The following is a 26,023-nucleotide window of genomic DNA, read 5'->3' as shown; positions in this document are numbered from 1 at the left end:
CTCTGTTCACCTTGTGATCTGGCCAGTAACACACCTCCTGTACCTGTACATACTGATCACTGTCACACACGCCTCTCCTGTACATACTGATCACTGTCACACCCTCCACACTCCTCTCCTGTACATACTTATCACTGTCACCCCCTCCACACTCCTCTCCTGTACATACTGATCACTGTCACCCCCTCCACACTCCTCTCCTGTACATACTGATGACTGTCACCCCCTCCACACTCCTCTCCTGTACATACTTATCACTGTCACCCCCTCCGCACTCCTCTCCTGTACATACTGATCACTGTCACACCCTCCACACTCCTCTCCTGTACATAATGATCACTGTCACCCCCTCCACACTCCTCTCCTGTACATACTGATCACTGTCACACCCTCCACACTCCTCTCCTGTACATACTTATCACTGTCACCCCCTCCACACTCCTCTCCTGTACATACTGATCACTGTCACCCCCTCCACACTCCTCTCCTGTACATACTGATGACTGTCACCCCCTCCACACTCCTCTCCTGTACATACTTATCACTGTCACCCCCTCCGCACTCCTCTCCTGTACATACTGATCACTGTCACACCCTCCACACTCCTCTCCTGTACATAATGATCACTGTCACCCCCTCCACACTCCTCTCCTGTACATACTGATCACTGTCACACCCTCCACACTCCTTTGCTGTACATATCGATCACTGTCACCCTGTCTGCACTCCTCTCCTGTACATACTTATCACTGTCATCCCCTCCACACTCCTCTCCTGTACATACCGATCACTGTTACCCCCCTCCACACTCCTCTCCTGTACATACTGCCCACTGTCATCCACTCCACATTCCTCTCCTGTACATACTGCCCAGAGACAAGGCAGAGACCTCCGTGGGGGAATACTCAGCCTTAAGGTGGGCCTCCATGCTTAGAGATAAATGTACAGCACGTACACTTGCACCATTGCTGTTATCCAGTTACTCTTGGGTCCCCATACATCTTCCCACTGTAGACTTGCAATTAGTAGGGACAAGCTGAGCCTTGTCCACAAACACCTGTACAGCGTTTTCCTACTATAGTTCCCTGTAGCAGAATGGGCCCCATTGTGCACCTAGCACAGGCTTCACACCTGCACTTCACTTGAGCTTATGTACCACTGTAAAGGCTGGGGACCTCTGCGGTGCCGATCCACTCCTGTTGCTATGGGAGACAGACCATGGAAAGAGTGCCATCAACATCTCCCTCGCTGCTAGAAGTCGTTTCACCTATAACTGGTACATGCTACCAACAGGCTGCATTAATTTACTGTAAACTAACATTACCCATGGTAACCACTTGCTGTACTGCATTAGGATGACTCTTTTTTTTTTTTTTTATGTACTCAGTGGATATTTTATTAGTCATGCCTGCTCATAATTGCATAACCAACAGCGAATCATGTTTCCGCAAATCAGTACATAAAGAATGCAGCCACGTTTGAAGTAAAATTCCAGGCTAACCCTAACACCCCCGCCGACCAACCTGTGTAAGAAAGATGTGTATACCTACCTACTTTCCAGCCACTCGGGTCCATTCACGTAATCCTGCTCCCCTCTGACAGCCAGCAGCGGCCGCAGGGGAGAGGAGGGATCTGCAACAATGGATGGGTCATAAGGGTCTGTGTGATGTCACCACCAGGATTACTCTTAAGTGCTGTCTTCATACCCCAATTTGCCTTGGACCCAACAGTTGTAGAAATATGCCAGTTGCTTGCATTGCACTCCTTTAAATGACTCCAGACCAGGCAGAAGGCAAAATTTCAATGTTTTACTTATACTGAAAGTATCAAAAATATGACAGAGTCCAACTCACAAACAACAGTCCTTTCCTATGTCTCTAATCCTATCTCAGGCTGTATGCTGCCCTGGCATACCTGCAAAGGTAGAGTCCATGCTTAAATGCCTATTCCCAATAGAGAATAAATTCAATTCAGATAAAATTTCTTCCAGAGGTGAGCTCCTCCATGCCTCTTATTATTTTAGTTGCCCTTCTCTGCAAAGTCTCCTTTTTGTGAACTGGTGTTCTGTAGAAGCTGCAAACAAACTGGAGCCTATGTAAGAAGCAAACATCATCTGTTCTGTGCCCTGGAGAGTAAGGTGATGTCATCCTGGTGGGCCGAGCTGAGGTGTGCATTCTTGAAGATTCAACAGCATCTCTGTAAAAATCAATTAAGGAAAAGAAGGTGCCACCATCTAAGTGTAGTGATTTTTTTTTAAAGCAGTAAACAAAGGGTTAAAATGCACTCACAAGGATAGACGCATATGGGCTCATCAAACAGTCCTATGGCCACTCGCAGAATTTGGCAGGAAGGCGGCCAGGTGTTGCAAAGTACCACCTGAGAGCTTGGAAACAATGCTGATGTAAGATGTAGATAAAGCAGGAGCCGTAACCACCATGGAATGCATACAGCGTCCATGACCAGAACCAGAATGACGTAGGATGTGATGACATCAATGCTAGAGGCATGGTAACATGTTTCGGGACATGGGGAGAGCTCCAAACCATGAATGGAAGTAAGCCTGTATAGCCTTTCTATAAAGAGGACGAGGAAAAAGGGGTGAGACTTTATGCAAAAAGGTACTCTTTAAACCAATAGGGAGTATAGGTGGAACTTTATATAAAATTAAGCTCTAGTTTGAGTTCTCAAATAAACAGAGCCTAGCACTGGAAGAATTGGGTAGAGAATATATATTAAAGGGGAACCCCAATCTTATGCTATACAGTTTTACTCCTATTCATGGCTTGACAAAGGAACGGTCCCGATGCTCCAAAACGTGTTACCACGCCTCTAGCCATGACATCATTACATCCTACGTCACTTTCAGTCCCAGTCCTGCCCAATGTATGCATGGTGGTTTCTGCTCCCGATTGCTGCTGTATCTACATCCTACCTATGCTCAGCGCCATTTCCTATCCGAAATCTGCAGTACCTTGTGATTTTCTCCTTTGTTTACTGCTTTTAATAAACACTACACTTAGATGGTGGTGCCTTCTGTTCCCTAATTGTTTTTTCAGTGCACAGAAAACATCCACTACTCTATCAGAAGAGCTGCAGCCATCGCATAGTGGAACGCTCAAATCTTGGATTTCTACTAAGACACAGGAGACTCTTTTTAGTCTAACATTGGGTTTTCCTTTCTCTTTTCACACTATTGAGCCTTTCTTCTCTGTGCAAGGATCACCTATATGTGGGCTTTTCCAAGTTTTCACTGTTGCAGCGTGACACTACAAGTGAGTGTGTTGTAAGGATTTTAAGAGGTTGTTTTTATGGAAAGCACTATGGTTTAATTTTATGTTCTTCTGTGAGTCACACCTCCTGGAGAAATTTTACAACCAGTTGAGGTCCTTGCTGCTCCATAACCCCATAGTGGATAATTGCATTGTATGAACTTATATATCATTGAAGTTCACCATATAAGGTGAGCGTCTGTCCACTCAGGGTGGAACAGCACTGACCACTAAGGGGCACTGATATTTTATACAAGATAGCACCTGTTCATAAGAAATTTGAAAATGTATCTGCATATATACACAAGGTATGTGTAGTTCATGGACTAGAAGTTAGGGTTCATGGACTAGAAGTTAGGGCTCATGTACACGAGCAGCTCCTAAACTCGAGTTTAGGAGCTTTTGGCATTTTTTTTGCCAAAGTTCCTAAACTCAACTCTATAAAAGCCTGTGTGTCCATGTACACAAACTTTTAGTAGAGATAAGGAGCTGCCACGTTTAGGTGAGATTAAAGCGGAGTTCCTCTCATGCTGTCAAAAATAAAAGTCAGCAGCTAGAAAAACTGTAGCTGCTGATTTTTAAAAAAAAATAGCCACTTACCTGTCCCGTGGTGTGTCCCCCACAGCCTGTTTCACCGGCCATCCTGTATTCCAAGAGGCCGACATCTTCAGTGTGGGCACCCGGCTGTGATAGCTTGCGGCTTCACAGTCGGGTACCCACTGCGCATGCGCGAGTAGCACTGCACTTCATGAATGGTCCTGTAGTCTTCTGGGACCTGTCACGTGTCCCAATAGACTACAGGGAGGGAGGACACCGTCCGTTTCTGATCGCCTAGACGATCGGACCGGAAGTGGGAGCGGGTACCTGTCAAATTCGGGTACCCTCCCCCCAAAGGTTCCAATCCTTAATGGGGATCATGGGAGCAGTCCTTAAAATGCAACTTCCCCTTTTGGGTGGAGCTCAGTTTTGAACCTCCCTCTCCTTAACGTGGAAGAATCGCGTGTTTTGAGTGCCGACTGCGGGAAAACACGGTTCTGCGATTTGTGTCTTCCCACAGCCGGCGGTCAGGAGAGGCTTGTGTACATGGAGCCTTAGAGTTCATTCCTCACATGGATATATTTTATGTGTCACTTTCTACACTTTTCGCACTGTATATATTTCGTATAGCAGTCTATGATGTGCCTGTTGTACTATTTTTATGTACCGAGTTAGACACATGGGGGTTTATTTACTAAAGCTGGAGAGTCCAAAATCAGACTCCCTTCTGCCTAGAAACCAATGAGCTTCTAACCTCAGCTTGTTCAATGAAGCTTTGGCAATGAAACCTGGAAGCTGATTGGTTTCTATGCAGAAGGGAGTCTGATTTTGGACTCTCCAGCTTTAGTAAATAAACCCCATGATGACTGGGGAGCAGGCTTTTAATTCTTTGATTGCTTTTCACATTTTATATGTCTTTTCCCTGTATTATATTCCTGTAAATTGCGCTGTATACACTTAGTATCTTTTTTAGTGAATGTAACACTGCACTTAGTTATTTTTTTAATTGGTGCCCAAAACTGAACTGCATATTCCAGTCTTATTAATGATTTGTACAGGATAAGATCATATCTCGCTCTGTCTGGTGTCTATACTACTATTAATACAAAAAAAGTGTTTTTGCTTGCTTTAGGAATTGCAGCTCGGCATTGCATGGTAATATTAAGTTTATGATCTACCAGAACACCCAGATCCTTCTTGAATTATTGATTCCCCCAGCTGTACATTCTCTATAATGTATGACGCATGCATGTTTTAGCCCTCCAGTGCATTACTTTATAATTATCAACTTTAAAACTGAAGTTTGGTATAACTTTTATTTTGTGTTACAGCACCATACATATTAGTTATGTTTAATGGTATGTATGCCATTACCTGCAGGTGTTTGTTTTTACTGCAGTTTTCCCATGTGTACCTCTACAGTTTCTCCACCTGCATGCCCCCTTCTGCTTTCTCCGCCATTCATAGAACTCGTCTTAACACAATCTCACAATGCAGAAAATGGGATACACATCATAAAATATACCAAACTTTAACTTATATGTCCCATAGTTGCCAAAACAGTCCCATCAGGTCTGCCTGTAAGTTGGAGATATCCTGTAAGGACTTTGTTCCACTACATGGCTTTGGGGTTTATTTATAAAGCATTCCTTGGACTAATGTCACACATTTGTGTAGGCTGCATGAATTTTGGTGTAATTTCTGTAATACATTAATTCCTATAATTGTCAGTTCCATTTAGTGGCCAAAGTGTGGTAAATTTTCTCACTCAGTTATTTCAGAAGACTATACTGCATTTTGTCCACTAGAGCTTACGATCATGGGAATTATTCTACTACAGAAATTACAGCCAAAATCTGTGCAGCCCTCACAAATGTGTATGACATTCATTCACCAGTTGTTTTATACATAGACCCCTTGGAGTCATCTGCAAACACAGAAAATGTTCTTTTAACAACACATTCTAAATAATTTAAAAAGTTAGGGTCTCAATACTGAACTGTGTGGTTCACCGCTCACAATCTTTGGCCATTCAAAGTGTGAATCATTAAAGCAAATCTATTATCAAATTGTAAAATCATAAATTCATTTCCACATTGTATTTTTTATGTCTTGCATACTTCCTATTACTCTGAATGATCTTTAGGCTTGTAAATTTACATTGTGAAGATCCCAACACATTTGCTTCCTTGTGTATAAGGTCATTTACCCACGCTATGGAAATGTATCTATGTGAACAAGTGATTACAACAGCAGCAAAAAAACAACAAAATAAAGCAAAAGATATAGGGTGCTGCAACTTAACCCGTTTTCACTGACTGTACGCAAATATGCGGCCTCTTGGCAGGTGGGTCTTGATGCAGAGAGGCCCCATATTTGTGTACCCAAATGTAAACAAACGTGCCGAGTTGCTGGCACAGTTACTGACGCCTGACAGAAAGCTCCCAACTACATGCAATCAGGAGCTCTCCAATCATGTGACCGCTGTCCACCAATCATGGCGGTCACATGATCTTAAACCCCACACCACCTTCAGGCATTGGAAACTCATGGCGTTTAAGGGGTTAATGTATAACTAAAGACATAAATTGTTTTGGACAGAGTGGATAGGGATTTGAAAACCTGATAGCGGTTTATTTCTATCTATCCATTAGGGAGATCGACCCTCTCTATTTGTCATGTTTACCATTATCCAAAAAGTAGGAAAAAAAAATCAAAATTTTGGGTTGTCCCCAAAACAGTAATAGAGGGGAAATCATCTTCCCAATGGGAACACTAGGTCTGGTGACGACCAGAGATTCCTTCATTTTGGAGGGATTTCCTTTTACTTCCTGTTTTGACTGTGGGACAGGAAGTGAAGTAAAATCTCCATAAAAGGACAAAGGGGGCAAAAGAACCTGACAGGGGTCATAATCCTCCACTACTATGTCCTGAATGAAGAAAGCCTTCTTTTGTCTAAGTTTTTGATTACTTTGTCATAAAAGAGCAGATTTGACAACATGATATTAAAAAAAAAAAAAAAAAAAGATAAATTCACTTTCTCATGGCTGACTGTCATCTGAAATCTTGTTGATCTGGGTTACTGTCATTTGCTGCTTGTCTCTTTGAACTGCCACATTGAATAAGCCAGAATGTTTTTTATTCACTCTATGCTAAAGCAAAGCTAAAATCCTGTGACTTTGATAAGTCGAATCACTATCAAGCAGTACAAAGAGCCTTGGTAATATGAAAACTACAGTAAACCATAAAATCTAATTCTATTTCACTCTTCAAAAGTTTATGGCCACCAACATTAAAGTTAAAGGCAACTGCCGATTTGTTGCATCAAACTACTGCACTTTGCACATTTCTCTTTGTATTTATTTAAGAAGCCCTTATGTAGCTCATTTGAGAGCCCAGAAAAACCTGCGTTCAGCATTCTTCTATGTTTTACAGCACTGTCCTCTTGCAATAACTCTGGGTAATAGTCATTAATACTAAGCTTAAGCTTTTGATGAGGCCGGATGTTTAATCTGGAAACTCCATTTGATTTAATGAAATCATCAAGTGCTTCGTGCCTATATGGGATTGTGAGACCCGTAATTGGATCACAGTCGGTGTTCTGTGCTGCCAAACAGTGATTTAGGTCACATCTAAAACAACAAAATTGAACTGAGAGAGCGCATTCGAAATCAGAGAAAGTAAAGATCTTTCGGGAAAGCGTGTGTGGGGGTTCTATTTGCTTTTATGACTCTTCAAGTACTAATCCTGTTTCAGAGCAGGAGGTTCCAGCTCTTTCGACATCTATCAGTTTAGCTAATGAACATTGAACAGAGACCATCTGGAAATCAAAATATGTTCGCTTTTGCTAATTGTGCGAATATAAGTTCTAGAATTGCAGCAGTAACTGATTGTTGAGCTCAGTGATATTGACAGTGTTGATGTCTTGCAGCAATCACCATGGATGGTTATCAATGAGGTTGGCTTTAAGTGAATATAACTGCCTGAGCACCTACAAATTGGGCCAGCCAAGTTTTATTTATATATTTATTTTGGCCACAGATAACCCAGTGTATATCCTTTTTGATGGCCGAATCTGACAGATTTGGGCAGGTTTGGCAAGTGGCACCTATTTCAGTTACAAAAACAGTAACTGGAAAGTCTCATGCATGTGCCGATACAACGTCTAAACAATCTCACCTTCCATCCTAGCTATTCGGTATCCAATTTAATATCCGCCCACTTGTAAAGCTGGCAGTAGTACACACATAAAGAGAAAATTGGCAGTGTATGTTTAAAATGTCCTTTCTGTGCAGATTTCCTATACATATATGGCTTCCTAATGGTACTCACACAAACTTAGGAGTCCTTCCAGTTTGGGCAACATTTGGATAAAGAAGTAATATTGAGCATTTTTTTAACCTATACTCGCATAAGGTGTGGGCTGCTTCTCCCTTGTAAGTTATACCATTCACACTCTAGTTGTCACAATCTAATTAGATACATCCCTTCCAAATTTTAGATTAGACTGCCTGCATATGGGCAAATCTCTTTCCACTAAACCTGTTATGGGACAATTACTTTTCAACAGTTTTTTAGGTAGTAATAAATATACATATATGGATTCTTTATCTAAGGGCTCATTCACATAGCTATAATTAATTTGCTGATTTCTTAGCAGGATCTTGTTGGCAGACTGGCAGAGGTTTTTCAGTGAGTGCTTCCGTTTAACACAGGTTAGGCCCGTAAATACATAGATCCATATAATTCTTGTTCTATTGACTAGCTCAGATTTACTCTTGTACATATATACATGTGCTTACATTCATAAGTACTTAAATTACTGCTGACCATATATGTAGATTTTTCCATTTTAGATAGCTCTATTTCCCTGATGTAAATGCAGCTGTGTGCATACACTATATTATAGCAGCATTAAAACCTATACAAAATGCTTTTGTGAAAAAGAAAAAATATTTTTATGTATCTGAATGCAGCAGGTTTTTTTTAATGTTCATGTGCATATGCCCAATTAATAATATATGATCCCTATGTAAACAAGTGGCCTCCACTGGATGCCATCGGGGCCCTCAGCCTTAACGGGATTTACTCAATCTTGCTGGTAGCACTCAGCCATTCCTGAGATCAGGATGACCCACTCCTCTCCTTTTGTAACTTTTATAAAGACAGAGTAATGACATTATGACAAAAATTGGTAGAAGCCAAGTTCAACAAACTATTTCAAACATTTAAATCCAATATGGAGTCCTACCACACATTGTAGTACCTTACCACCCTCTGTTAAAAACCTCCCAGATTCCTCTAAAGCCTGTATATGCCTGGCTTCAGAGTCCTCATAATATATCCGTGGAATGCTAGGACCCTATCCTGCTGGTGAACCCTGCCTTCAGTCAGCGCCCATGGGGAGGATGTGAAATCCCTGCCTCCCCTTTTTCTGCCTGTAGTGCTAGAACTCCATCGTATGGTTTGATTTTTTTCCCATTTGCAGCCTTGAGAGGGTACCAAAATTCACCTTGCAAGGTACCCAGCCCGCCACTGAAAAGCAATGCACTTAATTGTCCCCAACTTTGTTTCCCCCACTCACCAACAAAATGTTCACTATTTTTTCAAGTTATCTTCTGTCTCATTTTTAAAATTGTCCAGGCCCACATTGGAAAGTTGCACACTGTCAGTTTTGTAGAAACCTTGACATTCTTTCATGTTCAACTATGGAACCACCCAGCCCTTGTACAAAACGACAAATTGTCACATTCTCGCTTTCATAGACCTTTCAATTACCTTGATGCTATTCCCCTCAATGACCTTCAGCTGATGAACCTGGACTAAAATATTTTTATGCCCTTCCACTTCAACAACACCCTGTAAATGTCCACCCTTCTGTCAAATACTAGATCCAGGGACTTACTGCCAGTAAGGTCATTACCACCATTGTGAAACTAATTGCCGATGGGGAGCCCCATCTCACAGCAGCTTCCTTAATAAGCCCCGCTCATCTGTTCCCATGTTAGACCCCTTCTGACAAGTCGGTAAATTGGACTTTTGCTGACTGTTGCTCTAACCCCAGAACAGAACTGCATTTCGTCCCTCTGGTACACCCAGTAGACAAAAGAGTGGCTTACATTCCATATGCTTCTCTTAGAATCTGAAATAAAAAAGTGGTTAAAAGTTTCCCATCCTGCCAGGAATTTGTACATGAAACCCACAAAGAAAAATAAACAATATTTTTTGTTCACATATGTATGTAGGATCTCCATTTCCCAGCCTCCTTAATTTCCTGTCTCTGGCTACCAAGGGGTGGCCATCCCTATCCCGAATCAGTGCATGCCAAAGAAGTTAGGGTTCAGACCCACCTGCTCCAGACATAGTCTGCTTCTGGCAGTGAATTGAAATATTGATAAACCAGTCCCATCCCTGTGCCTCAGAATCTGGGAACTTCACCCACTCCTCATTGCTAAATATTTATTCACAGCTTAATTATTTATCCCCAACTTTAATAGGGCATAAGGCATTGTTCTTTCTGTCCAAGGCTACCCAAGCCCATTTGACTGTCTGGTCAGTCTTTAACCTGGGACCTCTGAAAAGGATTGCATTCAGTTATTTAGACGCATCGCTGTCCTGCAGTGCTGAGCCTTCTTTCATGCTGCACTCCACTAGCTCCCCAAACCCTGAACAACCAAACCCTGCATGTGCTAGCAAAAGCCATTATGAAAGTGACTTCCTGTCATGGTGCCTAGCTACGTGTTGTAGAGTTTGCAATACTTGCCCACTGCTTTTCCTTATAGGTTCCTTTATTTCCTTAGGCTTTGGCTGAGCTTCCTTCCATATTTTCAGCACCCTTCTTATTATGAAGCATCTTATGGGATCGTACTCATTGACCAGCTTTGAAAAGAGCCATATAGCTGACACCAACCCTGTCCTCTACCTTTTGAAACACCAACTTTAGGGTCCAGAGGTAGTGCCAAAGTTCCTTTCTTTCCAGTTGGTTCTGGTTGGAATGCAGCCATCCAGGATTTCTATTATCTACTGTGCAGTTTGCAAGCTGGGTGAGCACCCTCTCAGCAGGTATGTGAGGCGTGGATAGCATGGACTGACCTGGAGCAGCCATTCTTTAGTATTATACAAGTCCTGACCTTTTGCAGCTCCTGACCTACTTAAAAGTCCCTCCTAAACTATTGGAGGGAACAGACTGTGCTCTTCCTCACCCCCAGACTGCCAGGTACCTAACATTAACATACCCCCACCCTTCTGGCTGCCCAAACTATACATTCCTGGGTTAAAAAAAGGGGAATATCCCACACGTTTGGCATGGTTTGCCACCAAATCACTCACACCCGAGCTTGAAAAGAATTCTGAGGCAAGTGCCAGTTTAACTATCCCATGTTCTGGGGAAAGTGTGTGCTGCTGGTGGTGCCGATATGCCATGGAATTGAGCTACTATTGCTTCTACTTGTCATAATTTTGTGTGTTTTTGGTCTTTTTTGTTATCCTTTTTTTTTCTTTTTTTTTTGTTTGCTCTCTTAGATCTCCTTTTCCTAGGCATCTGTATATCTGTAATAACTGTATAGGATGAATTTGTGGCATGATAGCACAATGTTTCTTGTACCCTTTCCCTAATTTTTCTTTTTTAAGTCTTCTATATCAGTATGAGTGTCAGAACTTTATGGACCGTATAAGTGCTATTTTCTGAAGGAGTAGACGGGCTCACAAGAGATGGTTTATTTAGATCAGAACTCTGGTTAGTGACATCCTTCCCCCATGCATTTTCATAACCTAAATTCTGGGCTTACTTCCCTGAATGTAACTTTTATAAAGACAGAGTAATGACATTATGACAAAAATTGGTAGAAGCCAAGTTCAACAAACTATTTCAAACATTTAAATCCAATATGGAGTCCTACCACACATTGTAGTACCTTACCACCCTCTGTTAAAAACCTCCCAGATTCCTCTAAAGCCTGTATATGCCTGGCTTCAGAGTCCTCATAATATATCCGTGGAATGCTAGGACCCTATCCTGCTGGTGAACCCTGCCTTCAGTCAGCGCCCATGGGGAGGATGTGAAATCCCTGCCTCCCCTTTTTCTGCCTGTAGTGCTAGAACTCCATCGTATGGTTTGATTTTTTTCTGTATTCCTGTGCAAATCACATGTGGTTTGTGTGCGGTGCAATTAGAGCCATGCATTTTGTATGGCTCTAATCGCACCGCACCCATACCAAAAAGGTGCAGGACCCTTTTTGTGGCCTGCGCTAGAATTGGATCGCATGGGTATTCGCACCTATGTGATCTGATTCTGCACATCGCACTGCGTTTTGCGGACCACTTTTGGGGTGTTGTTAACATACACACCCGCAGCGGTTCGCATGAATGGGGTGCAATTCTAATGCGGTGCGGAATTTGCACTGAAAATGCTGCAAATTCCGCACCGCATTAGTATGAACCAGGGCTGAAGCTATCTAATAAAATGGAAGTGTAGTTGGAAGCTTTCCTATATCCATGCATAAGCTTCTTCACATGCTTTCCCTTTTCAGCCCTTGGCCTGATTTTACCTTTTTGTTTAGGAACAACAGCCTGCCAGATGCAGTTGCCATTTCCTAATGTCCACAGCACAGTGACACCACTCCTTTTTAATGGACTAAATAGGTGATGCACATCCAAACAACTGTTTAGAGATGAATCAATCTGTGCCCATCAGATGATGTGAAATTGTGATACATTTTTTTTGTACTTGTTTGACCTCTGCATCTTTCACTGAATTAAACTGGCAGACAGAGATCTAATCCATCTGAACGCACAGGGCGCTGTGTACTACCAGACTTGGTGTGTGTGACCTGTGCGCCTCTGATGGATAGGTGACGTTTATTCTGTGGCCTTCTTGCATTATAAATGAAAAGGGAGTTAATAGAGCATAGGTTTTTCTTGTATCATTTGTGGAACACAAGATCTTTACTTTGTACTTTGTATCTAAGCCTGGGTTCATACTGATGCGATGCAGAATTCACAGTGGTTTTTGTGCGAATTCCGCACCGCATCACAATCCCACCCCAATCATGCAAACCGCTGCAGGTGTATATGTTAAGTTAACAACACCCTGAAATCGGTCCACAAAATGCGGTGCGATGTGCAGAATCGGATCACATAGGTGTAAATACCCATGCGATCCGATTCTAATGCAGACCAAAAAAAGGGTCCTGCACCTTTTTGGTGCAGATGCGGTGTGATTTGAGCCATACATAATGTATGGCTCAAATCGCTCCACACACAATGCACAGGAATGCTATGTGGTTCCTGTGTGATCACATGCAATGTACCGCACCACATAAGTGTGAACCTAGACTTAAGCCCTGGTTCGCACTGATGCGGTGCGGGAAAGGCAGCGAATCCTGTGCATTTTCCACACCTTATTGCCATCACACGGCATCCAAGCGATCTGGTATGGGTGTCAATGTTAAATTAATGACACCCTGAAACAGATCGCAAAACGTAGTACGATTACCAGAATTCGCATCCCATGCGATTTGAATCAGGTGCGGGGAAAAGGGAAAAAAAAGTCCTGCACCTTTTTGGTGAGGATGCAATGCGATCTGAGCCATACAAAATGTATTCCTTTGCAAATCACATGAGATATGCCGCACCGCATCAGGATGAACCAGGTCTAATGCCATTTTTTTTTCAGTTTTGGCTTGAGTGGAGAACAGTTGGAATCTCTATCAGGTTTTTATTGTTGTTTGTGTCCCTGCTGGAGAAATTTACCCTATTTGTCCTGGTGTCCATTGTCATGGGTCCAAAAAACAAAGGTATACTGTTCAGGCAAACAATCCAGATCAATCCACAACAGGTGCAGGCTCGCTCTGGCTCGCCACCACACACGATGCAATAGGAAGAAGGGTCAGCCGCACACCGGATAGATGAATGTAGTGTGTATTTGTTGATCCATAGGACACACAAAACACCAGGACATGAATACAGGACCTGTTAACGCATTTCACACGATCTCGCGCTTAAATATAACAAAGAAAACAAAAAAAGTGCTGTATTATATAGGTATTAGTTAATAAAGTCCCTTGGACACAGATCACCATCGATCGTGGTAAAGAGCCGTTGGCTGCGGTTCTTTACCACGTGACAGGCTGTGTGCAATCAAAGCCTGTTACAAATGTAAACACAGAGCGGTAATTCACTGTTACCAGCTTCCTCTCCATGCACACAGATCTTGTGTGAGGAGAGGAATCTTCTAACAGTGAGTTACCGTTTTTACAGTGCATACAAACATTACAGCCCCTGTCGCAGTGCCCATCAGTGTACCTGTCACCCATCAGTGCCCCTGTCATCCATCAGTGCCAATGAGCAATGCACCTGTCGCCCATCAGTGTAGCTGTCGCCCATCAGTTCATCTGTCGCCCATCAGCAGTGCACCTGTTGCCCATCAGTGCTGATCAGTTAGCGGAAAGTTAGAGGAAAGACCCAGTACCAGCATTGGAATATTCCATCAACCCCCAAGAATCGGGGCCCAAACATACCTCCGAGATGCCCTCCAACTCTGGATCAGTAAACATTACCCCTTTCACCACACAGACAGGTGCGCAGGCCAACACTAAGAATTTTTCAGCAGTGTATTTATTTATTTATTTTTTGACAGACACTTTACTACAGTTTATTGTGGACCAAACAAAACCTTTTTGCCCAACAATTAATTTCTAACAACCCCAGTTCATCCTATGCCCGTCCATTTGAACATGGGAGGACTTTAGGTTACTCTTGGGCCTCACCATTAACATGGGGCTTACAAAAAAAAATGAAGGATATGCATACTGGTGCACACACCCAATCCACCACATGCCAATGTATTCTGCTGTAATGCCCAGGTCACGCTATGAGGTGATCGTGCGTTTCCTTCATTTCAGTGACAATACCCAGTGCCCTCCCAGAGATCATCCCAACTATGGCAAATTATACAAAATTTGCCCACTTCTTAATTTTTTTTCCCCAAAGATTTGCTGAACTTCTTGTCCCCAGTAAATACGTATGTGTGGGCGAATCCCTTGTCCACTTCACTGGTCGGCTAGGAATTAAGCAATATATTCCAAGTAAGAGGGCGAGATATGAAGTAAAGCTCTACACGCTTTGTGAAAGAGCCACGGGATATTTATATGCATTCCGCGTATATGAAGGCAAAGATTCCTAGCTCCAGCCCCCTGAGTGCCCAACCTGCATTGGAACAAGTGGAAAAATTGTCTGGGACCTGGCTTATCTACTTTTACAGAAAGGCTATCACATTTACATGGATAATTTCTATACCAGTCTGCCCCTTTTCTGACACCTGTACTGTGAGAAAACCTTGGCCTGCAGTACCTCTCGAAAAAACAGGAAGGGCTTCCCGCTATCACTAGTGAATACCAGGCTACAAAGGGGGGAATCAGCAAGCCTAAGAAACGACTGGCCCTGAAGTGGAAGGATAAGAGAGACGTTACACAACGACACCTTGGTGGAAATTACTGGAAGACATGGTTCAATTCAAAAGCCTGCAGCCATCCAAGATTATGATCTCTACATGGTGGGGTGGATTTCAACGATCAGATGTTGCAGCCCTATTTAGCAACAAGAAGGTCCCGTTTCTGGTATAAAAAAAGTTGCAATCTCTTTTATTAAATTGGCTGTATATAATGTATATGTCACCTACACCAAATCCACAGAAAGACCCACTGCAATCCTCATATTTATAGAAGTTGTCATGTCCCTTATCTATCAGCAAGGATGCCCCCCAGAAAACATTTGTTCTGATTCTGTGAGCAGACTTCATGAACACCACTTCCCTGAGAGCATTCCACCAACAGAAGCAGGTTGAAGATGCCAAAAAAGATGTCGGGTATGCAGCAGAGGAGGGGTTAGAAGAGGCACAAGTTTTCACTGTCCCCAGTGTCCCTCCCAACCAGGCCTCTGCATTGGAGACTGCTTCCAACGTTTTCACACATTACTAAAATATTAGTCCATATTTCAAACTGCCTGCCATTTCCCCGTTTCAATATATCTGCTGTTCATTTGCCTGCTGCCTCCACCAACCATGCCACTGCCTTCTACCTTAACTGATCCCGGCCTGTTTATCGACTATGCCTTTGCCTGCCGTTTGCAATATTTATCCACCTCGTTTCTGCCTTCCACCTGAACTGACCCTAGCTTGTTTATCGACTATGCTTCTGCCTGCCATCTGGATTATCAACCACGTTTATGCCTTCTTCCTGGACTGACCTCGGCCTGTTAATTGACCATGTTTTTTACCTGCCGCTTGGATTGATATTTTGCCCTGCTACTGTAGTAGTGGATTCGAGGCAACACAGGGGTCTCACATATGTGAGGGGCTTCAGAGTAGAGTTCTGAGTAGAGAAAACCAGTGTTTGGTTTTCTCTGGGTTTTGTAATTCCCGGAACAAGGTTTGTTTGTCTGAAGGCCTTGAAGAGATTGAGTGGGACGAAGCCTCTACCCCTGTGCCCTGGTCCTACCTGACCGTGGCCCTAAGCCTGAACTTCCTGCCTGCTGCATGGACCAATGCTTTGACTGTGCTTACCATATCTCTGCCTGCTGCCTGTAATGACCCAGGACATTTTATGGACCATGTTCCTGCCTGCTGCCTGGACAAATACATTGGCTGTGCAGACCATATCTCTGTCTGCTCCATGTAATGACCCTGGACATTTTATGAACCATGTTCCTGCCTGCTGCCTTAACCATACTTTGGCTGTGCTGATCATATATCTGCCTGCTGCCTCTACTGACCCAGGACTCACTATGCCTCCTAGAAAATACATTATGGAGTTTTCTTTCCAAAATGTAATTTTGTGGTTGTTTCCACTTTCCTGTTGCTCCAGGGGCTTCAAAAACGTGATTGGTTGTCAGGAAATTAGATGTATAATTTTTGCCCCTAGAACGCCTAAAGGTGCTTCTTGAATGTTGGGGCTCTCTATGAGACCAGGCTGTGGAAAAGTGTCACACATGTGGTATCACCATAATCAGGAGAGGTAGCTGAATGAATTTTGGGGTGTAATTTTTGGTATGTACATGCTATGTGTGAGAAATATCTTATAAATGGACAACATTGTGTAAAAAAAAAAATAGGTTTTTATTTTCTTTCCACAGGGGTTTGGGCCCCTTTTGCAGCAATGACTGCCTCAATGTGGCGTGGCATGGAAGCTATCAGCCTGTGGCACTTCTGAGGTGTTATGGAAGACCAGGATGCTTCAATAGCGGCCTTCAGCTCTTCTGCATTGTTCGGTCTCATGTCTCTCATCTTTCTCTTGGCAATGCCCCATAGATTCTCTATGGGGTTCAGGTCAGGCGAGTTTGCTGGCCAATCAAGCACAGTAATCCCATGGTCATTGAACCAGGTTTTGGTGCTTTTGGCAGTGTGGGCAGGTGCCAAGTCCTGCTGGAAAATGAAGTCAACATCCCCATAAAGCTCGTCTGCGGAAGGAAGCATGAAGTGCTCCAAAATCTCCTGGTAGACGGCTGCATTGACCCTGGACTTAATGAAGCACAGTGGACCAACACCAGCAGATGCCATGGCTCCCCAAATCAACACAGACTGTGGAAACTTCACACTGGACTTCAAGCATCTTGCATTGTGTGCCTCTCCATTCTCCCTCCATACTCTGGGTCCTTGGTTTCCAAATGAGATGCAAAAGTTGCTCTCATCAGAAAAGAGGACTTTGGACCACTGAGCAACAGACCAGGTCTGTTTTTCTTTAGCCCAGGTAAGATGCTTCTTATGTTGTTTGTTGTTCAGGAGTGGCTTGACAAGAGGAATACGACATTTGAAGCCCATGTCCAGGATCCGTCTGTGTGTGGTGGTTCTTGATGCACTGACTCCAGCCTCAGTCCACTTCTTGTGAAAGTCCCCAACACTTTTGAATGGCCTTTTCCTGACAATCCTCTCCAGGCTGTGGTCATCCCTGCTGCTTGTGCACCATTTTCTTCCACATTTTTCCCTTCCACATAACTTTCTATTAATGTGCTTTGATACAGCACTTTGGGAACATCCAACTTCTTTTGCAATTACCTTTTGAGGCTTTCTCTCCTTATGGAGGGTGTCAATGATTGTTTTCTGCACAACTGTCAGGTCAGCAGTCTTTCCCATGATTGTGATTCCTACTGAACCAGACTGAGAGACCATTTAAAGGCTCAGGAATCCTTTGCAGGTGTTATGGCTTAATTAGCTGATTAGAGTGGGGCACTTTGAGCCAAGAATATTGCACCTTTTCACAATATTCTAATTATCTGAGATTGTGGATTTGGGGTTTTCATGAGCTGTAAGCCATAATCATCACAATTATGACAAATCACGGCTTGAACTATCTTGCTTTGCATGTAATGAGTCTCATATATTGGTTTCACCTTTTAAGTTGCATTACTGAAATAAATAAACTTTTGCACGATATTCAAATTTTTCGAGCTTCACCTGTATACTACTCTGGTCACAGTGTATTATGAAAAAAAAAATCTTAAAAAAATGGTAAGGGTAAGGCTTCCTTCTGGATTACTGAACAGATCTGGAAGAAATAGAAAAGGCAAAAATCAAGTAAGAATATACTGTGCATGCCTTTTTATATTTAGATCAGCCTTTCTCAACCTTTTGTAAACCCAGAGGAATTCTTAAAATTATTTCCAGGTCTTGTGGAACTCCCTACTAAAACCAGTTTTTGTGGGGCAGCAGGAAAAATGCCCCTTGCATTGGTAGAATGTCCCCCAACAACTAAAAAGATTCTCAGTATTGTGCAGCTGGCTCTGCCAAGTGGCATTGGCCGTGCCCTGATCCTATGCATCTTGTGGAGGTCAGTTAGCCACTGCTGGAGGAAGCCCTAGTAACCTCTGCAGGAGCCATGGTTGAGAATTACATATGCAGACAATATTTGGTCGTTCCAGAGTTCAGCTTTTTAGAACAACTATTGAAATACAGGATTTTGTGGATTGACTTTTAAACTGATCATATGTTAATGTCCATTAAAACAATGTAGACTGTATTGTAATAGCGCTAGTAGTGGTACAAAACTAATTACAGATCAGGTCAAGTAACCTTGTGAATTGAGTCTTTTCATACGATCTCTATGGATTTATGATATCCAGTGAATGACATCTGTGCAAGAGAAACAGCTTTGCGAGTTGGTCCTAGTGTACAATTTAGTCTGTTTCTGCATGTACACCTGCATTTTTTTTATGTTTAATAAAATGTCTGCAAAAAAAAGACTGCAAACTTGGGTGTTTTTAAGGCTCCAAAAATGTTGTACTGAAAATGTCTTCAAACTTTTTAAATCCTACCAGTTATTTATAGCTTTGAAAATATGAATTTCACTTCTATCTATATTTCAGGTAGACCCAGCCTTAGCTGACGTGATTAAAAATAAAGAGAAGATTACCCTGGAAATGGAGTACGAGGTATGTAATAGTAGCAATTTACAGTGTGCCCCACAGAGAAATACTTGACTCTTCTCTTTCAGCCCCTCAGACCACAGGACGGGTGTGTTACACATGGACTAAAATTAGACAAAACCCACTACATTCCGAGGACCACAATCTGTCTACATGAATCCAGAGACTCTGTACTTGCTTTCTATTTTCCAACATCTGGCCTGTGAATTAAGATAGAAAAAAGTCATAGACCACCTGCACAGAGATGAGGGGGTGGGTGAAGCAGGGAATTCCACGTTCAGTTATAGAAGATTGGCTTCCAAGTCATATCTCTCCTTATCTCTGCCATTTTCCATCAGTCATGCTGATTCATTGATTTCAGTGCTTTCTAAAATGTTCACCTGGAGCAGAGCAGGCTAAATGACCATTGTGAATTTATCCTTTGAGTCACTGAGTGTGTAGCAACTCCTGATTTATATCAAAGTATGGAAGCCATTGAAGCTTTAACTGCTGCAGACACAAAGCTTCAACAGTGGCATGCGAACACCCCCATTTGCTGCTTTTTCAGCTTGGGGGGTGGGGGGGTGCGCGTTTTAGGTGTTATAAAAATGTGTTTATGATGTCCCCCAACCGCAAATCTAATTGAGTGTTCAGACAGCCTACATTTCAGTAGGAGGTCAGCAATGGCAATCCTGTTTCTATTATGGCAGATTATATTTTACATATTCTCTGTTGCTTTTTTTAATCTACGGATCATGTGTAGTGCTGTATAGCTCTGTCTAGAAAGCAGCTCGTACATATTACTTCAACAAGACATTAAAAGTATGCTCAGCAAATCTTTACATTTAAACAGTGTTCCTGATGATTGGCTTAGTTTTTCATCCAAAAATTTATTGTATCCTTCTGGCCTCTAAACCCCAATGTCCAATGTTATCCTTATTTAATTATTTGCAAAATAGTCCTTAAGACCGTGCAGGCCAATGAGTTCTTTGTTGTTAGCACCACCCTCTGTACTTAATGGAAAAGTGGGTTGCACACCACAGAATGATGTGAAAAGAGTCTACAGATCAACTCTAATACGCTATGAAAACGTTGCTGAATTTGCTTGTAGAGTGTTAATTAACCTCTGGATAAATGTAAATTGAGAGGAATCTCTTTTACCAGATATCTAACCAGAACAGAATCAGTCATATCACAAATCCCAATCTTTGAACTGTAAGCTAGTGTCTTGTGAGCAAGGCTGATTTGTCTCTTGAATTTAGTTTTAGTATTTGTGAATCAATGAATGCACACATTCCCCATATTGTAAAACATAGTATAAGTTGCACATTATTTTAGTAGTATAACCAAGAAAACAATATAACCTTGCAAGGTCATTGTCTGTAGAACCACTCATACATCTTCTGATATATAGAGGGGATTTGATGCAAAGTCTTTGAAAAAATTCAGGCAGCATATTGATTAATGACCAAGTGAGCATACAAAGAGTTCAGGGGTGCTCTATGCACAGAGCGCAGGGTTCAGGGGTGTTTGCACTGTGCACAGAGTGCAGAATTCAGGGGTGCGCTACACACAGAGTGCAGAGTTCAGTTTTCTAAAGCTTCCTACCTCTGCATCCCCCTTCCACCTCTCCTCAGCTCTGACCTCTACACACATGCCTCCACTGGGCTTATCTTCTCTCCCAGCTTAAAAGCTCCACCATTTTCCACCTGCCTTACCTTTTTGTTTTGCTGTATAATTTGAACCAGCCGGCTTTAGAACCTCCCCACACACTGTAGATGCCTCCATCTCTCTCACTTGCAGGGAGATCATCCAGCTGGCATCACTGTCCAGGCACAAGTCAACAGATGGGGATCTCAGAGGATGCAGCCTACCACGTGATGCTCCCCTACCACTAATGACCACACTGCACCCAGGGCACATGTATCTCTCTTGTTTCCATCCTTCAGACAGTGGGGGCTCTCAGGAGATCAGATCTGTGAGAGAGGGCAAGAGGAGGCAGGAGTTCTATCACGTTCCAGCAAAAAAAAAAAAAAAAAGCCCTGTTCTTATATAGGTATACATTTTGTTTTACATTTTCTTGCCTCCTGCAGTGTATTCCCTTTGTCTGTGGTAGACATTTTCCTTGTATTTTGGTCATGGTATATGACCTTTCCTGTTGATTATGGTGGGACAGTTGCCAATGTTTGCGTGTGACAGGCTAATACCCATCTTGGCAGAACTTCCTCCATCTCTAGCTTTATTTAACGGGATTACACATTTATATGTTTATTTTTTATTGTGTATTTTTTGTTTTGTTTCTCATGCATGAGTATAAGCCAGGTGTAATGAGGGGATTACCTATAAACATTTAGCCAGGTTTACATAGTGGAATCTGTGTTGTAGTAGATCTAAAAAAAATAACTGGATGACATTTAGTTTTCTAAAATGCAATCTGGGATTTCCAGTTTGGATAGTATAGATTTATTTCAGTCATCCTACCTCATAGGTTAAATAGGTTTCTTTTTTTCAGTCATGTAAGAAGCTTGGCATATGAATATTGTGTGTTTTCATATGCAGCCAGCAGGTGGACTTGGTTACTCTTTGAAGTATTTTTCAAACTCTCATTTACATCTTTGTTGGCAAGCAGCTTCTGCTGTGGTCTTTGTGTATTTAGTGTATTGGGAATTAATTGTTATGTATTAAAAGTTTATTTGTATTTTGTTACTTTTTGTTTAAGATTTCTATCTATGTGTTTGTGTGCACATAAAACATTTTATAAAAGTATAAGCTTAAAAAAATAAAATTTACCCATTGCCACGAAATAGTTACACTGCATTGCACGCTGTACATACATTTAAAAACAGACATTTATAATCCTTTTCTATCTATCTATCTATCTATCTATCTATCTATCTATCTATCTATCTATCTATCTATCTATCTGTGACAGACCTTTTGGAGGGGACTAGGGGCTAGCCTTCTACCACTGATTATGGCCCATAGAGGAGACCAGGGATTTTGTCTACTTCTCCCAGTCAGAACATGGAAAAGAGCTCAGTTCAGTCTCTGATCACATGGAGAGAGCAGATTATTCTCTAATAATGGACAATAACATGATGAACACTGAGAACGAGGCTTGGAATAATTCTCTGAGTAAAGACATAGCAGCTTCCCTTCTGGGGTGGATGGAAAGGTGTTATATGAATCTTATGCAGGTTAATGGTCAGAGGAAATATGGGGCTCTTCTGCGGACTGGGTTGGAGAAGCTCCTCCACTTGGGACAGAAATAATTATCAACAATCTCCCTTGAGAAATCTAAGATAGATGAATTCCACTTTTTCAGACTGTTGGAATATATTATGAGCTTTGTGTTATGATGGACAGATTATACAAGTGAAAGCCAACACCTGAAAGACCGCATGTGTAATACACTTGGTGTATTCAGGGTTGGAGGTGTCGGACTGTCTGGGGTGGCTTCCTGACTTGTCTGGGTGCCTGGCTGTTGATTAGCTTGCTGTTAATTCGATCACGGTTTGCTGTACTGTCTACCGTTTGCACTGTTTAGGATAATGTGATCAAGCTCTTACCTAATCAGTGTGGGATGTTTATAACAATATGTAATATTTGTTTTATATTGTTCATGTGGGGACTGCTCCATTTCTGAAGTGTATTAAAACCTGTATTTCTGTTCAATAAACAGTTCCCGTTTTGCACCTAAGCTAGTGTCGCCTAGTCTTGGGTGCAATGCTCAGGTATAATACCTTGTTCCTGTGTCCCAGCAGTGAGGAAGCAATTTTCTGATGGAAGCACCCAGGTCTTGGGTGCCAGGTGACCTATCACACTATCTCTGTATATATATTAATGTTTATTGAAGTGCAGATATTCTGTATTTGAGAGCGACATACAGGATCGGATTTTGCTATACAGTATTGTATGACTTGGTCAGCCACAAATGACTTTGTCTTATAATTAAAGCTATTTGTCCTTGAGAGCTGGAGTTGTGTATCCTATCTCTTTTGTATATGCACAGATGAACATGTGTACACACCTAAAATGCATTTTCATGTCAGTGGACATTCCTCCCTTGCTGAAACTTCTTAATTCTTTCTGAGCTTGCTGGCTGATGACTTGCTGCTACTGCTGCCTTGCATTACCATCTATTATCTCTGAAGAAGGAAAGCACACTGGCAGATAGGATGATCTGTCACCAACTCAGAGCCCATCTCCCTGAACCAGACGATATTTGTCAGAAATATTATGTGTCGTGGCACCGGTATGATTTATAACTTTTTTTTTTGGTTAGCCTAATAAGTTGCAGTATGCATCACTGTACTCATTTCGCTGTTGTTTTTTGTTCTCTGTGCCACCATTACCCCTTTCATGTGAAATAAAATAATAGGAAAAAAATGCTCTTGTCACAATGACTGTCTCACTGCATCATATGCTGTTGTTTGTTGTCATGATTGTTGCTAGAAGCTTATATTAGATCTTATTGAGATAGAGCGCTTTCACAAAGCCTTCGGCCTGCTTTCCAGAGCTGCCACAAATGGTTTGTTACACACCTTTCCTGCTCAGCGGCAGCCTGCTGGTCTTAGCTGGGTCTCACTGGGTTGCTACACCAATATTGCATAAGGGCTTGTTGTTTGACTCACTTTCACTGTCCGGCAATTTATTTTTATGTTTAGTATTTTTTGTGGAGAAAAAGAGACGTCTACATTCATTAAAATACAATAAAAACTGCCTTGCAAAAGCGATTGACGTGCCCCTATTACAAAAATAGTTTTAAGAAATGCACAACTGGGGTCTTTAACCCTGACTGCGAGGCTGGCTTAATTCTTTACTTAACATCTCAATGCTTTTATCATCCTTAACCCAAGTGATTTGTCTCTCTTGCTCATCTAGGTAGGAGCTCAATGGTACAGTTTGATTTGTCTGGTTGAAAGCTCTAGTTAGAAGTGACAAAGGATGCTTTTTAGTCAGTTACCTTCACAAGACATGGATGCTTGGGTATTATTAAATGAAGTTAATTTAAAGAATGCCAAATCTGATGTCCAAGGAAAGGCCAGATATAAAAAAAAGGCCAAACTTTAGTGGTTGAAATAAACTAGTCAGTGTGTTTCAGGGGTAAATAGATACCCCAAAAATCAGGGAAGGGTTATTTGTGTTTGGTGCCAGCCCTGAACTCCAAATGCCCCATTAATTTTCATAAATTCATATCGTTAGTGCTAGGTATTAAACTAGTCTACCACAACTGAAGAGTTTTCTTAATACTTTAGCTTATGACTTTCTGAGTCTGGTGGTAAATCGGGAACCAGTATGTTTTTACCATTGGGACAATAATGAATCTCAAAGGCAACCTGTGAGGACAGAAATATATAAGTTGTCATTGCTGAATTGGCTTTCAAAGATGCAGGTGTATACAATACACAAATATTATTGCCAATGAAATAAATTATATAGTGCAAATATTCAAAAAAATGACATAAATCAAAAGTATCCATCAAAATAAAGGAGTCCCATAAGTGATAACAGTGAAGGATGACAGCATATAATGATACTCCAAACAGAGAGCACTGGAATCTTCAGTAAAAACACTTTCACCAATGAGAGAGAGGAGAGAAAGTAATTCCCTAAGCACCACGGTGTATACAGATGTATCTTACCAAATTTTTATGACCACCAGAAAAGGAATGGTCACAAAATGCTCATGTTATAATCACCATGGGGGTATCCTTGAGTCTTCATTAGTTTTCTTCCACAACCCACTTCAAAGGTGTCCAAAGGAATAAGAATGGATATAGGAAGAAACAGCCTCTTATAGTGTAGTAAGATCTCTCTTCTAATTTATTAAAATAGTATAGAAACACTCACATTATAACATAGCCAAAGAAGCAACATCGCATATCATAAAGTATGAGCATCCAATCCTCTGTTCAAAGCCCACTTCTGGGCCTCTGCTTCCGTGATTACATCACTTCCGCTGGCCCCACTCTAATGCGTTTCATCATAGCAGGCATCATCAGGGGGAGTGGCTGGAAGGCGGCACCATGCAGCAGTCATTTTATAGTGATAGGAAGCGGGGAGGATCAAAGCGCGTACAATGAATAGACAGCATAACAGCAGCAAATAGGTTGCCTAGCGACTACACATAAGAAAGAATAATGCCATCTTGTGACTGTGGACAATACTACTAAAATTGCAAAAAATATCTAGTAATCAAAATAGAAAATTGGGACAATGCCAGAAAGAGGGAATCCAATGCTCACACCAATAAATACAAATATACAAAAATAAAATGTTTACAAAGACAAAATAAATGAAATAAAATGTAAAATATAATGTTTTTCATTTTTTATTTTATTCCAAATACACACACACTAAAGTAGCCTAATTACTTTTTTTTTTTTGCTTAATGCACTGTTTGAAAGTGCACTTATCCCTTTAGGTGTACCCTTTCTATCTTGAAACTCATCCTGCTCAGTAGACAATACCTCAGGAGTTTTCAGTCATCCCAGTAATTTCAAAAGCCAAAGCATTCTGTTAAGCAAGCAGTTATGCCAAAGTGAGCACTTGCCAACCTTCTCACCCATGAACCTCCCTATTGGCCATTAGGTGTGATGGAAGGCCTCACTGCCCAGTGGGAAGTCACAAGTGCCAGGAGTGCGGTGCATAGGTTAGGATACACGCAAAATACAGAACTCTGAGTGTTTGGAGATGACTCTGAAATCAAGTGCCAATTTAAACTTACCTGTTTGCTTTAAAGTGATATTAAAGATTTGTTTAAAAAAAATAACAAACACATACTTGCCTGCTCTATGCAATGGTTTTGCAGACAGCAGCCC

At 41.8% G+C, this 26,023-nt stretch overlaps 1 protein-coding gene across 1 annotated transcript in view; it reads left to right on the top strand.

The window, feature by feature from the left end:
* The window catches only part of COX16 (cytochrome c oxidase assembly factor COX16), a 164,582-nt gene that overhangs the window by 78,503 nt on the left and 60,056 nt on the right, over window positions 1-26,023 (top strand). The window contains exon 3 of the mRNA XM_089686837.1: window positions 19,161-19,226. Coding sequence (XP_089542963.1) covers window positions 19,161-19,226 — 66 coding nt within the window. The remainder of the gene's footprint in view (window positions 1-19,160; window positions 19,227-26,023) is intronic.

Source organism: Staurois parvus, unplaced genomic scaffold (assembly GCF_062004578.1).
Source record: "Staurois parvus isolate SC_StPar_1 unplaced genomic scaffold, SC_StPar_1.0 ptg000414l, whole genome shotgun sequence".
In the NCBI taxonomy this organism is placed as follows: Eukaryota; Metazoa; Chordata; class Amphibia; order Anura; family Ranidae; genus Staurois; species Staurois parvus.
The sequence above is the reverse complement of the archived record's forward strand: the minus strand, read 5'-3'. Positions and strand labels throughout refer to the sequence as shown.